The sequence below is a fragment of the Scophthalmus maximus genome, chromosome 12 (genome assembly GCF_022379125.1).
Source record: "Scophthalmus maximus strain ysfricsl-2021 chromosome 12, ASM2237912v1, whole genome shotgun sequence".
Classification (NCBI taxonomy): Eukaryota; Metazoa; Chordata; class Actinopteri; order Pleuronectiformes; family Scophthalmidae; genus Scophthalmus; species Scophthalmus maximus.
In genome coordinates this window covers 9,519,387-9,532,500 of record NC_061526.1, presented here as the reverse complement: position 1 = coordinate 9,532,500, position 13,114 = coordinate 9,519,387, and the positions used below count along the sequence as shown (strand labels likewise).

At 43.1% G+C, this 13,114-nt stretch overlaps 3 protein-coding genes across 8 annotated transcripts in view; 1 reads left to right on the top strand and 2 right to left on the bottom strand.

The window, feature by feature from the left end:
* Nucleotides 1-2,556, bottom strand: part of LOC118320159 (phosphatidylcholine:ceramide cholinephosphotransferase 2) — a 7,842-nt gene extending 5,286 nt beyond the window's left edge. Inside the window, exons 1-2 of one of the 3 annotated variants that reach the window (XM_035650880.2) lie at nucleotides 2,401-2,532; nucleotides 845-1,002 (exon numbers count right to left, since the gene is read on the bottom strand). The gene's annotated coding sequence lies outside the window, so the exon portion shown is untranslated. Of the gene's footprint in view, nucleotides 1-844; nucleotides 1,003-2,282 lie in introns of all 3 variants that reach the window. The other 2 variants (XM_035650878.2, XM_035650879.2) reach the window with 2 other exon arrangements.
* Nucleotides 2,557-3,899: 1,343 nt separating this feature from the next.
* LOC118320336 (aminoacyl tRNA synthase complex-interacting multifunctional protein 1-like) lies at nucleotides 3,900-10,046 on the top strand. Of its 2 annotated transcripts, none has more exons than XM_035650988.2 (7): nucleotides 3,900-4,054; nucleotides 6,430-6,524; nucleotides 7,067-7,180; nucleotides 7,700-7,879; nucleotides 7,954-8,153; nucleotides 8,620-8,809; nucleotides 9,730-10,046. In XM_035650988.2, the coding sequence occupies exons 1-7, from the start codon at nucleotides 4,023-4,025 to the stop codon at nucleotides 9,894-9,896; spliced, it is 978 nt and encodes a 325-aa protein (XP_035506881.2). In that variant the 5' UTR covers nucleotides 3,900-4,022; the 3' UTR covers nucleotides 9,897-10,046. The 2 variants fall into 2 exon arrangements, with proteins under 2 accessions (XP_035506881.2, XP_035506890.2); XM_035650997.2 differs by having other exon boundaries at nucleotides 3,917-4,054; nucleotides 7,700-7,867.
* A 105-nt stretch (nucleotides 10,047-10,151) lies between these two features.
* LOC118320381 (GTPase IMAP family member GIMD1) lies at nucleotides 10,152-12,612 on the bottom strand. Of its 3 annotated transcripts, XM_035651092.2 has the most exons (6): nucleotides 12,523-12,601; nucleotides 12,398-12,414; nucleotides 11,608-11,778; nucleotides 11,061-11,226; nucleotides 10,637-10,899; nucleotides 10,152-10,551 (listed from the first exon to the last, which is right to left on the bottom strand). In XM_035651092.2, exons 4-6 carry the CDS (start codon nucleotides 11,224-11,226, stop codon nucleotides 10,276-10,278), a joined length of 705 nt encoding a protein of 234 aa, XP_035506985.2. In that variant the 5' UTR covers nucleotides 11,608-11,778; nucleotides 12,398-12,414; nucleotides 12,523-12,601; the 3' UTR covers nucleotides 10,152-10,275. The 3 variants fall into 3 exon arrangements, with proteins under 3 accessions (XP_035506985.2, XP_035506995.2, XP_035506976.2); XM_035651102.2 differs by lacking the exon at nucleotides 12,398-12,414 and having other exon boundaries at nucleotides 12,523-12,612; XM_035651083.2 differs by having other exon boundaries at nucleotides 12,398-12,564.
* Between the last annotated feature and the right edge of the window lie 502 nt (nucleotides 12,613-13,114).

Below are 13,114 nucleotides of genomic sequence, written 5' to 3'. Positions count from 1 at the left end.
ACGCAGGATTGAGTGAACTTCTGTAATGGGAATAACTCATTCTGCTTTTTGAAAATTAAGAGTCATTTTAATTGTGACATTCTTTGTAGATGATGATCGATGAAATAAAAAACACTTCATATTTCAAGATTCTACAAACTACTTGTTGTTTATTGCTCTGTATTAATGTCTGGTCTGTTTTCACTGTTGTTCATCTGTTTGGATCTTTATAAGAAACTATAACTTATAGTTTGTCTTTTATAAACTATTATTTATAAATATGATATCATTTTGTTGCCTTTTTCTCACTGGACCATGAGTCATCACGTGTCAGTCAGTTTCATTTCTTACCCTCTCTCTCTCTCTCCTGTTAAATGCCTCCTCTCTCGCTCACAGTTCACACAGAAGTGAAAGTGTGTGTCCGTGGACACGAGTGTTGAACAAACACACACAAAGTCAAATAGTTCTTCAAAAAAAAAAGATCATTGTGAAACCGTCCGGGGGCTCGAACCACCGGCACTCTCACATTGTTTCACTTTTCATATTCAAACAGGCCCCAGTGAACTCCTGAGAGAGTTCAGATGTCGGCCGCTGTGCTTTAACACAGCAAGTGTTAAATCTGAATGGTAAAGCAGCTAAATGTGTGAGTTTACAACACGACACCACCTCTCCCGTGTCACATCCTGTTGACAGCCCAACACAACGGAGCCTTAATCGAGTTTAGACCACGGGAATTCAATTTCCCCCAAAGCAGAGTGGATTCACCAACGCGAGACAGAGGCCGAGTAACACAGAGCTGCAGAACCAGCAAACTGTTCATTTAGTCTGAAGTGTCTCTGAAGGAGCCAGGAAACAGTAAGATAACCTGGCCTGAGGTCCAATTGTCAGATGTGCTCAGGAAGTTTCCCAGATCTTGACGTGACCTGAAGTGTTTCCTCAGCTCCATGATGATGTTCAGACTGTCTACGTGCGTAGGAAAGGAGCTCCGATGTTTCCTCTCCTGTCTCCTTCATCAGAGACACACTGGAGGAGAAACAGACCCACAATTCATTGCGGCAGCGATATTTAACGTGACGCGTCATGAACAAACGTAAACGATTCAATCTGAAGAAGAAGAGTATGAATATGATCTAGATGTCAGTTACTGTCACATATGAATCATAAAACACTGGAACATGTTGATGGAGCCGCTGAGGTTTTTGTAGTTCATCTTCAGAAATGTGTCGATTCACCGCGACATCAACAACATGACGTCACACGACCACGTGGTTCAGTGTCAGAGGAGTCGGATCCTCTTCTCCTACGTCCTTTGAATCCTCCTTGACGCCTTTGACCTCGTGACCTTTAACACTGAGGTCGAGGACGAGTGGAGAGGAGAAGACGATTCGACCTCATGCTGACTGTCCATTTGGTTTGTGCCACAAACCGTCCAAAACCCAACGATGTTCAATTACGATGAGAGGAATCAGGCCAAAGCGCCTCCAACTGGACAAACGTGTACTTCCTGTTTCATTAATAATATAAATGACCAATCAATTATATAAGAGCAGTTGCAGATTAAACTCTGGCTAGAACCTCAACTCGCCAGGTCGAAGAAAGGGGCCATGGGGACACTTTATGGTGGCGCACCGCCGAGTCCATTTACGGTTTCCGGAACACGACGTAGAAACATGAGACTCACACGGAGGTCGGTCCACCTCATGGAACTACATTTAACATATATGAACATAGTTATGGACAATATGTTCAACTTCTGTGAATAAGTTCTTCTGAATATTACACACTGTAGCTTTAATTTAAAACTTAACAAAAAGGTTTTTAAAACTTTTACACCTGAGAAGCTGGAAATAGAAAGTTTTTGTATATTTTATAAATCAGTTAACATGTTCATTCGTCGTTTTAGCGCCAAATGTAAGATATCAAAGTGAAGACAGAAGTTGGAGCTTGTCAAAGTTTTTCAGTTGATGATCGATCAACTAATCATCGAGGAAAAACTGAAACTACCAACCAGAGATCTGAGCAGATTTAAAAGGAAGAGAAACTCCACGTCAAGTAAAGAGCTCGTGATCGTTTCTGGAACTTAACACAAACAAAGTCACCTGAAAAAAAAAAGAAAATCGAACAAAATCGATTAAACCGACGAACATTTTAAAACCGTGAAGAAGAAGGAGACACAGAGAGACACACACACACACACACACACACACACACACACACACACACACACACACACACACACACACACACACACACACACACACACACACACACACACACACACACACACACACACACACACACACCTGTCGGACGCTGGGGGAGTGTGACACACTTCCGCCTCTTGACACAGGTAAGAAACCGGAACAAGGAATAACTCAAACTCCGGTTTCTCCTCGTCGACTCGAACAGAAACGAACTCACCGCGTCGCTGCGGTCTTCACCTCCTCCTCGTCACCTCTTCTTCCTCTTCTTCTTCCTCTTCTTCTTCTCTAACTTCTCCTCTAACTTCTCCTCCTCCCCCTCGCGCGCTCCCGGTGTCTCTGTCGGCGCTCGGGCGCGAGTATTGGGAAGAGGAGAGACCCCGCCCCTCGACGAGGCTCCTCCCACCGCCGGAGCTCCGACTCGCCTGAGTTCGGCTGCACTCGGGTTTATTCGTAGAACGGAGGACGAGCGTAGGAAAAGAAAGAATACAAGAATGAATAATTACTACAGATTAAGAAAAAACACAAAAAACACAAAACTAATGTGGAGTCTTTTTTATTATATACTTTTTTGTAACGTATTTAATTTCGACAATAAAATGACTCAACATTTTGATTCACTAAATTAAGATAAGTATAAGTACGTTCCCACATGAACTTACAACATTCTTCTAAATAAAAAAGTTCCAGGGTGAGGTCGAATTGTCAAATTGTCTCAGGAAGTTTCCCTGATCTTGAAGTATTTGATCAGCACCATGATAAGAGCTGTAGATAGGAGAAGGACGATTCAACCTCACCATCAGAATATTTATTTCATTTAATCTTTATTGTACAACGTTCAAATACAAACAATTAAGGCACATTTTCAATTGAACAAAACGACTTCCGTGTTGATACAGTACACAATGACCAGAACATCAACAAACAGATGAATCATAAAAGATAAAATGTGAATTTTAGAGGAAAGACCTTTGTATTATTTACATTTGCCGCTGAAACGACGAATCAACATGTCCACTGATTTATAACATTTACAAAAACTTTCTATTTCCATCTTCATTATGACGCAAAAACTTCTTTTGTCATGAGCTCAAATCTGTCTCGCTGGGGCTAAAGTGTGGATACATTCAAATGATGAGATTTCAAATGTATATATTCAACTTGATTGGTGATATTTCTAACGTGTACCAGACTAGTTTGCTTTTATATAGAAGTGAAATTTTATAAGAACGTCTGCTTGATGCCTCAGCGCCATTTGGTTCCACCAGAGGGCGCTGCCTGTCTACTGTACACTGAACAGCTGGAGGAGCACAGATACTGTACGAGTTCACACATTCTCCGCATACTTGAGGTTTTCTATGTCACAGGAGGCAAAGTGAAAGAAACGCTTTACATTAATATCAGTGACCACATTCAGGATTCACGTGTCAATGTCCAGTTACTTTTGTATTGAACCTAAAAGATGGAACACTAATTGAGGCCTGTTAAGAAGAACAGAGTCACAACTCGGTGACCTCAGGTTCTACAGGTCGGTTTATTTGCAGCGATTGTAAAGAACGTTTGTGTTTAAAATATGCGACGTGAATATTAAAGACGAACGGAGAGAAAATGAAATGTGTTTTTGCGTCAGCAGCAAAACGTTCAGTGACATTTTGCTCCATCAAATTCGCAGTTTCACATGGAGTCTCATTTTATTCTGGGATTTCGCTGGCACGTGTTTGACCTTTGACCTCCAGCAGGAAGATGGAAGCGGACAGCTGACGACGGAGAGTCGTCTCGTCTGACGACGGACGCTGAGCTTTCTGTCTCCGACCGACCGACGGACAACAACAAGCCTGCGACATGGACAACGACGGCGACCTGTTTCATCCCAGGTACGACTTCAAAATCAGTGTTTTTCTTCCTCTGTTGTTTCTTAATTTTTCCATAAACCCTCTGCCAACTTTTAAAGTTTTTAATAACGTGCATAACGGGATCCAGGCCCCGACAGAGGACACGTGAAGGAGGACATTCCGGAGTAAATGTTGTGGAAGATGTTTGTGATTTTCACTGTCGTCGACTGTCACACATCATTCCAGAGATGTTCTGTTTTATTTAAAACCTCGACAGCTGCACATGTTGGTCCAAACCCCTCATATTCATCACCTTGTTCTCGGTATTTAATGTGGAAAGAAAGTTTTATTGTTTTATTGTGTTTAATTCATTTATTTCAGGAGACAAAGCTGAGCATGAAACATGCGTCTGTTTCTCAGTAAAATCCTTTTAATGACATGAACAGGTTTATTGATAGTGTGTCATATTTATTGTTATTGTTCCATTTAGGTGTCAGTACTAAATATCATTGGTGTGTGTGTATTTTGTGGGGAACTTAATCCGTTGACATGGTCACGTTACAGGGTCGAAGCAGGTCGTCATAATGTAGATTATTAAACTTATAGACGTGTGTGTGTGTGTGTGTGTGTATGTTGTACCACCTCATGTTATTTATAGCAGGAGGCCTGACTGCAGCTGTTGCATCTCTCTCGACATTTCAGTGGTTTATTTAGCAGCTGCTGCTCGTGTGTGTGTGTGTGTGTGTGTGTGTGTCACATTGTGAGGCCAAAACCTCACACACACACACACACACACACACACACACAGGCCCCAAACATTATATTCAGGATTTAGCCTTGATTTTTTTGTAAAGATCAGGAGAAAAAGGTCACATATACTCCAGAGGAGTTTATACATATACATATGTGTATGTATGTATGTATGTATGTTTATATATATATATATGTGTGTGTGTGTGTGTATGTATGTATGTTTATATATGTATATGTGTGTGTATGTAGGTATATATTTATATACCTACACACATGTGTATGTATGTTTATATATATAGATGTGTGAGTGTGTGTGTATATTTGTATGTATGTATATACTGTGTGTATATATATACATATGTATGTGTATGTATAAACATACATATATATATGTGTGTGTTTATATATGTACGTGTGTGTATATATATAGCATGTTTTTACATGTGTTAAAACACTTTTTTAGCAGTGTAGATGTAACATTATAGGCCCTGCGGGATGAACATGAGTCAACATCATGTCCTCGAGTGACACAAACAAGTAACTGTATGTGAATTCACTACTTCCTGGTTGTGGAGCTAACTGCTAACGTGTTAGCCAGCCTGAAACATCACTAGTGTCACGGAGCTTCTCTCCTCTCACACTTTTTCTCAGGGTCGTTTATTCAAAAGAAAAGAAAAATTGTAATTGGCTAAAAGAGACTCTTCATAATAGAACCTGTATCAAAATACATCTGTAACAATCTCACAACCTTCTTTTGAATACATGTTTTTAATAACGGGGGCTCGTGGCGGCTGATTGGTTGGATGTGTTTGTGTATGTTAATGTTTACCAGACTTACAGCTGCTGGCTGCTCACGAGCTTCTGTTTGTCATTATGCAAATGGTCAGTGTGTGTGTGTGTGTGTGTGTGTGTGTGTGTGTGATCCTTCATGGTGTTATCATGTACTTTCCGTCATCACAGATAACATCTATTTAGACTTCAATGACATCTCTCTCTCTCTCTCCCTCTCTCCCTTCCCTCCATCCCTCCCTCTCCATCCATCCCTCCCTCCCCTCCCTCTCTCCCTCTCCCTCCCTCCATCCATCCCTCTCTCTCTCTCTCTCTCTCTCTCTCTCTCTCTCTCTCTCCCTCCCTCCCTCTCTCTCCCTCTCTCCCTCTCCCTCTCCCTCTCCCTTCCCTCCATCCCTCCCTCTCCATCCCTCCCTCCCTCCCCTCTCCCTCTCTCTACCTCCTCTTCACGTGGTTTGACCATGAAGTCTTGTCACTGTGAAACTCGACTGACGCTGGTCGTCCTTCTCACAGGCGACAGCTGTAATCATTTCACTGTTGGTTTTTACAGCGGTCCGAGAGGAATTCAGGTCGTACGACAACAGCAACAAGGAAAATACTCTAATCTAACTTAAAGGGTCAGTCAGCGATTTTGGAGGACGTATGGGTGAATCATGAGTGTGTATGAGGATGGAGGACACGCCTCCTCTTCCTGCCACTGTACAAACATCCAGATGAAATAGCTCTGATACGGCCGCCGCCATCTTGTGCCGGTGGCGTCATTCGAGCCAGAGGAACGTGAACGCACTTCAGTGTGATACCAAGTTTGCCTAAGAAGACAGAAACCATCGTTTGGTCACTTCTCTAACGTCTCCCGCTGCTCGTCTGTCTCGTAGCCTGGCGGCCGCGCTCCTGAAGCTCGATCCAGAGGACGGAGAGCAGATCCTGGAGTACTTCAGAACTCACGCGCTGCTGTCCCGAGAGAAAGCACGTAAGAACAAGTGCAGGAGGGACGGAACATTACATTCACCGGTTCAATACATTCATGAGCTCTGAAATAAAAACAAACCTCCGTCCTTCTTGTTTCAGCAGCAAATCATTATTCAGTTCATTCCTCTTTGTTCACGTTCTTTAATTTAATGCTGAAATGTTTGTAACTGAACAAGAATCTGTGACAAACTAAAGCAAACCACTGATGACGTGTGTGTGTGTGTGTGTGTGTGTGTGTGTGTGTGTGTGTGTGTGTATGTGTGTGTATGTGTGTGTATGTATGTGTGTGTATGTGTGTGTATGTATGTGTGTGTGTGTGTGTGTGTGTGTATGTGTGTGTATGTGTGTGTATGTGTGTGTGTGTGTGTGTGCGTGTGTGTGTGCGTGTGTGTGTGTTTGGGTGTGTGTGTGTGTGTGTGTGTGTGTGTGTTTGGGTGTGTGTGTGTGTGTGTGCGTGTGTGTGTGTGCGTGTGTGTGTGTTTGGGTGGGTGTGTGTGTGTGTGTGTGTGTGTGTTTGGGTGTGTGTGTGTGTGTGTGTTTCAGTGCTGCAGGCGTCGGTCCGAGATCAGAGGAAGCTGCTGGTGGAAAACGGCAAACTGAAGAAAGACATTGAACAGCTGAGAGTTCAGCTGCACGAGAAACAAAGGAGACGCACCGGTGAATGACCAAAAAGGCATCATGCTTTATATATATATATATATATATATATATATATATATATATATATCTGCATCAATGTGCCAATCAGCCACACACTCAGAATATAATCCCATCAAAGAATTTCCTCACTTTACAAAAATCCATTTGCAAACATTTTTTATGACTTCGCCCAAAGAATTATCAATTTCAAAACAATTCTCACTTTTGACAATTTTGACAACTTTTTTTGGAGTTTCTAAAATGAAACTTACTTTTGAATAAATGTCATAATCTTTTCAGAACATGTGTCGTCACAATATCTGCCACTGGAACTGGTCGTCACAACGACAGAAGTACAAACACCCTGAGACGACTGTAGATTCTCTTTTCGTTCCCTCTGAGCAGGGGGAAAAAATATTTCCTTTTAGATTCAATAAGAACTTTATTAAATCAGAGGACAAAACGCAGCCTGACACATGAAACTAAATCCCTGCATGTATTTTGCAGATGATATAACTCCTCCCTTTCTCTTCTCAGCCAAGGCCTTGCTCTCGCCGGCCCCGCCTCCTCCAACTCTTAGTCCCGCCTCCGCAACGCCTGCCAGTCAACCTGCCCCGCCCACTGGAGCTGCTGTTACCACAAGTCCTCCCCCTCCCTCCTCCGCCTCATGTGAGCGGAGAGAGAGGCAAGGCAGGAGGAGGCGAGGTGAGAGGAAAGGTGAGATGAGGAAACGATGAGGAAAGGAGGGAACGAAGGGCAGAAGATACTTATTCTCTCTCTCTCCCTCACAGCTCGTCCCACCTCTGACGCTCTCTCTCTGGGGGCGGAGCCTCGGCTTGACGTGTCCCGACTCGACCTGAGGGTGGGACGGGTCCTGAGCGTCCGGCGCCACCCGCTGGCCGAGACCCTGTCCGTCCAGGAAGTGGACGTGGGAGAAAACGCCCCCCGGACGGTCGTCAGCAGGCTGGGAGAGAAGAGGGACCTGGAGGAGGTCTTCATTATGATGACATATTACGACTATTGAAATATTATGATTTTGTTCTGGAAATATTGTGACTTTACTCTCGGAACATCAAAATCTTATTTCCTAAATACTCTGACTTTATTTATCTGACTTCAAAATGTTATTACATCTCAAAAATAACAAATCTCGGAATTTGTGTGATTTAATTCTTAAAGATATTATGTCTTGTATTTTTATAATTATATTCTCTAACCATGACTTTATTCTTGACAATATTACGATATTACATTTTTTCTTAATACTATAATTTCACTCAGGTTAGTTTGGCCTGATTCTCAAAATACTAAAATACTACAAATCCTATTTGTTGTTGTCATGTGACTTAATTTTTTTTAACATTTTGACTTTATTGCTGAGAAATGAATAAGAATTCATTACTTTATATTTGACATATTTACACACATTAATAATTGTCTGGCCTCTCTCTCTGCAGCTCAGGGACGGACTCGCTGTGCTGCTGTGCAACGTAAAGGCCTGTAAACTGAGGGGCGTGGTCTCCCAGGCCCGCATCCTCTGTTGCTCCGCCTCCTCCTCCTCCTCCGACGACGACGACTGCATAGAACTACTGGCTCCGCCCACAGGCTCTGCACCCGGTGACAGAGTCACCTTCCTCAACTACCCTGGTAACCGTGGTTACGACCAGCTTGTCCATTCTGCAGCTCGGCAGCCTGTATAGCTATAGACAGCAAGTGATTGTCGCTAGCTAGAGACAAATGATTTGAATGGGTGTATCCTAGCTAGCTACAATCACCAGCTAGATCGTGATCGTATCTAGCTAGCAACGAGCGACTGAAAGGGGACACTTTATGGTGGCGCACCACTGATTCTGTTTCCGGTTTCCGTCAGCGTCTGAAAATTCAACATGAACGTGACGTATTCTGGAGCGTTTAGTTCAACAACCGTATTCAACAGGACGTAGAAACATGGAGACTCACACGGAGGTCGGTCCACCTCATGTGACTATATTTAACTCATATATGAACACAGGGTTATGGACAATGTATAAAATTTCTGTGAATAAGTTCTCCTAAATATTACACACTATAGCTTTAACTATTTGATTGAAGTGAACCCTGATCCCAGGACGCTGTTTTGTCTTTGGCGTTCGCCGACATTTTGTCATTTTGAGAAGAGACTAATCAGGAACCACCCATTGGATCCTTCCGTTGCTCAAGAATGGAACGACGTATTTCTTGTTTGCTTTTGAAGGCTTTGAAATGTCGAAGGCCGTGTCGTGCAATCAGCCTTGAAAGATATAAGTGAAGTAGTACTTATGTAGTAGTAGTAGTTCCTGGAACTTTTATTTCTACTACTACTTTTCCATATCAGGCCGATGACGTATGGCGTACACTTTACTCGACCAATCATAATTCTTCAGCATTGCAGCCCCGCCCCCATAGGTTCCTGAACCTTCGGTTAGTACTACTTCCTGAGCGGGGTCCTTTTCAAAGGTAAATCTAACAAAGTCGAAGAAGCTGTTAATCTGATGTTAAGAGGTCGTCTCCAGAAACAGGAGAACTCACCAGTGTTTGTTTGTGTGCAGGTGACGCCGACAGAGAGCTGCAGTCCAAGCAGAGGGTCTGGGAGCTTCTTCAGCCCGACCTGCAGGTGGACTGCAGGGGCGTGGCCAACTACAAAGGCTGTGGGTTCGAGGTGAAGGGCAAGGGGCTGTGCAGGGCCCCCTCCCTCGCCAACTGCATCATCAGATAGACGTAGAGAAGCGACGCCGCGGCAACAGCAAAACATCCCATGATGTCAATCGCTCAGCCAGTGTAGCGAATTGTGTAAGATAGCAATGTTAGCTAACACTGGAGGAAAATCACTGATGTTTACTGATTAAAAAAATACTAAAAACTACAATCCTCCATTTCCTGGACTATCATTCTTTTCTTGCAGCTGATTGGACGGTGACGAATAAGTCGTGGTGACATGTTTGCGCTCAGATCCCAGTATTGCATAACTTCATTTCGGTTGGAACGGATTTTATTGAGTATTGTATGTAAAAGAATGTTACTCATATAACATCTTTTTCAACATATAATTATTTTTCATAATCACATGACTACCACAGATGCGCCAGGGTTCAGGGTCAGAGTGAGACCTCTGTCCTGACTTTCACAGCTCTGTGGTGGTTCCTGGCCGAGAGGCGGAGCACTCCATCTCTCAGCGGTCGTCCTCTGATCAACGGCCAATCGCGGCTGTTGTCCAAGAACAAGACTCCGCCCGCCGCCTCGCTGGACAGAGCCTCCAGCCAATCGGTGGTCTGCGTCAGGTAGACGGAGGGGCGAAGCCCCGCCTTCTCCAGGTAGTCAGAGTGTGTGAGGATGAGGATGGCGTGACGACGCCACTCTGGACCGAAGAGACTCTGGAGACCGACACACATGTAAAACACTCATACAGTACAACATACTGTACACGGAGGGCGTGTCACTCCGTCACACGTACAGTACCTCCACGTATTTCTCCAGATGTGAGTTGTCGTGCGACCGGTCAGCTCTCACAACGAGCACGAGCACGTGCACGCCCTCGGGGCAGAGCTCGTGCACACTCAGTGGGCGGGGCGGCGGCGCCGGTGTGTCAATCACCCTCAGCGTGAGGTCAGTCTCCGCCCCCTGTCGCCGGAAGTATCCAGGGAAATTTCGTCTGAGGACCTGGCACTCTGTCGTCACGGAAACGCCAGAGACGCAGGCGTCTGTCTGGAACTCGTGTCCACCTGCCAAACATATGAGTTTTTATATTAACATGTATGAATTTAGTCTGATGTTAAATATGTCCAAAAAAATCTTTTAGAAGCTCAGGAGAAGAAAACCATTAATGAAAGGATCCGTCATTTCTTTTAAAGGTGCGACAGAATCCATAGTGATAACCACTGACCAATCAGAGCATTCCCCACAGAGCTCCTCCCACTCTGCCTGTCGCCAAGCAACAGCACATTCAACGCCAGCACGTTCCGCTCGTTGTCGTCGCGTTGACGGTTCCACCTGCTGAGGATGCTGACGAGGCTGTTGCCATGGTGACTGCGTTCCGGGGGGAGATCCATCTAAAGAGACAATGAGATGTTTAAAAAATACATACAATATATATATATATAGATATATATCTATATATATACAGACGTCAGATCCTGAATGTTTCCATTTTAATATAGAATATATTTTTCGTTGTTGTACACATTTCCATTTCTTAATTAATTTTCAATTAGAATAAAAACTGCCAGAAAGCAAAGTATTGATTTAAATATATATATGTATATATATATTCATATATGCTTCATTCATGAGTTGGGCCTTTTGTTGGTGTTTCAATTCACAGCATCATAATTTAACAGTGACCCATAACCCTCTTCCCCCAAACTGAGCTCGACCTGATTAAAGTCCAAACTGTATCAAAAGTCCAAACTACAATCAACTTTGAATCTCACATCAAATGTCCAGGCAGACGGAGCGAGGCGTCTCTTCACCCAGAGGAGTCGAGCTGAGACACGTCCTGGACCGATGGGTCACGGACGTTGTGTGTGTGTGTCGAGCAGCGGTCGCCGGTTAAACTGTAACTTGTCCTGACGTCCGTCCATGAGTGTGTTCGTCGCTCGGCCCTGTTTTATGAGGTTGTAAAACAGACAAACATCCTCGCTGATTATATTTAAAGGGACACAGTGGAAGGGGAAGTGTCTGCAGTGTGTTTCAAATCGGAGAGAATATTGTGTCCAAGGTGTTTTCCAAAACCTCAATACTCCTGCATAAATGTGAGGAACAACATTCATAATTATGATGCATCTCATACAATTACATTTAAGCTCATCGTATTTATGTTCTTCCTGAGTAATATTGAGTATTTCTCATAACTGTGAGACACCGTCGTGTATTTTCTTATCTCAACTTAATGATTGACTATCAATTATTTAGGGATACTAGCTCATACTGTGTGATTATATGTATTATATAATATGACTATGTTTCCTAATGTTGAGATACAAAATCTATTACTACAACAATAATTTGAGGACACTATCTCATTGTTATAATGTGTAATATCCCAAGTAAGAGATGATTAGATATTCATTCATTTATGATAATCGTTTGATCTCATTAACACATAATAACTCTAAATACATATAAATGTAAAAAATAGAAATGCAAGGAATAGATTTAACAGAATAATGAAGATGAAAGACATTTTATATAATAATATACGCTGACTCATGTGTGTCTCACCTGTTGTCATGGTTATTCTGTGTTATCAATCATCAAATGAATTCAGTCAATCACAGATGAAAGATTAAAATGGTGGAAATGAGCTCTCATAACTACACATATGTAAATATGTTTCATCCGTTTACCTGACGACGTTCTTTAAACAGTAGAACCTGAATAAACTCATCGGTTTGAGCCGAGCCAGTGAAATGTCCTCACGATGAGGAAATATCCTCTCTGTGTAGTCATTAGTGACACTGTACTTAACTGCTGTAAATGTATTATTATATTATCAGAAGCAATAAGGAAAAATGTGTGGACTAAAAGTGAGTCACCGAGGAAACAGGGGGACACAGGTGGTGAGATAATGTAGGTGTGTGTGTGTGTGTGTGTGTGTGTGTGTGTGTGTGTGTGTGTGTGTGTGTGTGTGTGTGTGACATAAGCATGGAAAAACACAGCACGTGTTATCTTTGTATCTCCTAAACCCAAACTAAAGACAGTGATGCCCAACAGCTACAAAAAACCACAAAGAGGAGCACACACACACACACACACACACACACACACACACACACACACACACACTCTCCCACACACACACACACTCTCACACACACACGCACACACACTCTCTCACACACACTCTCTCACACACACACACACACACACACACACACACACACACACAGACACTCTCACACACACACACACACACACACACACACACACACACACACA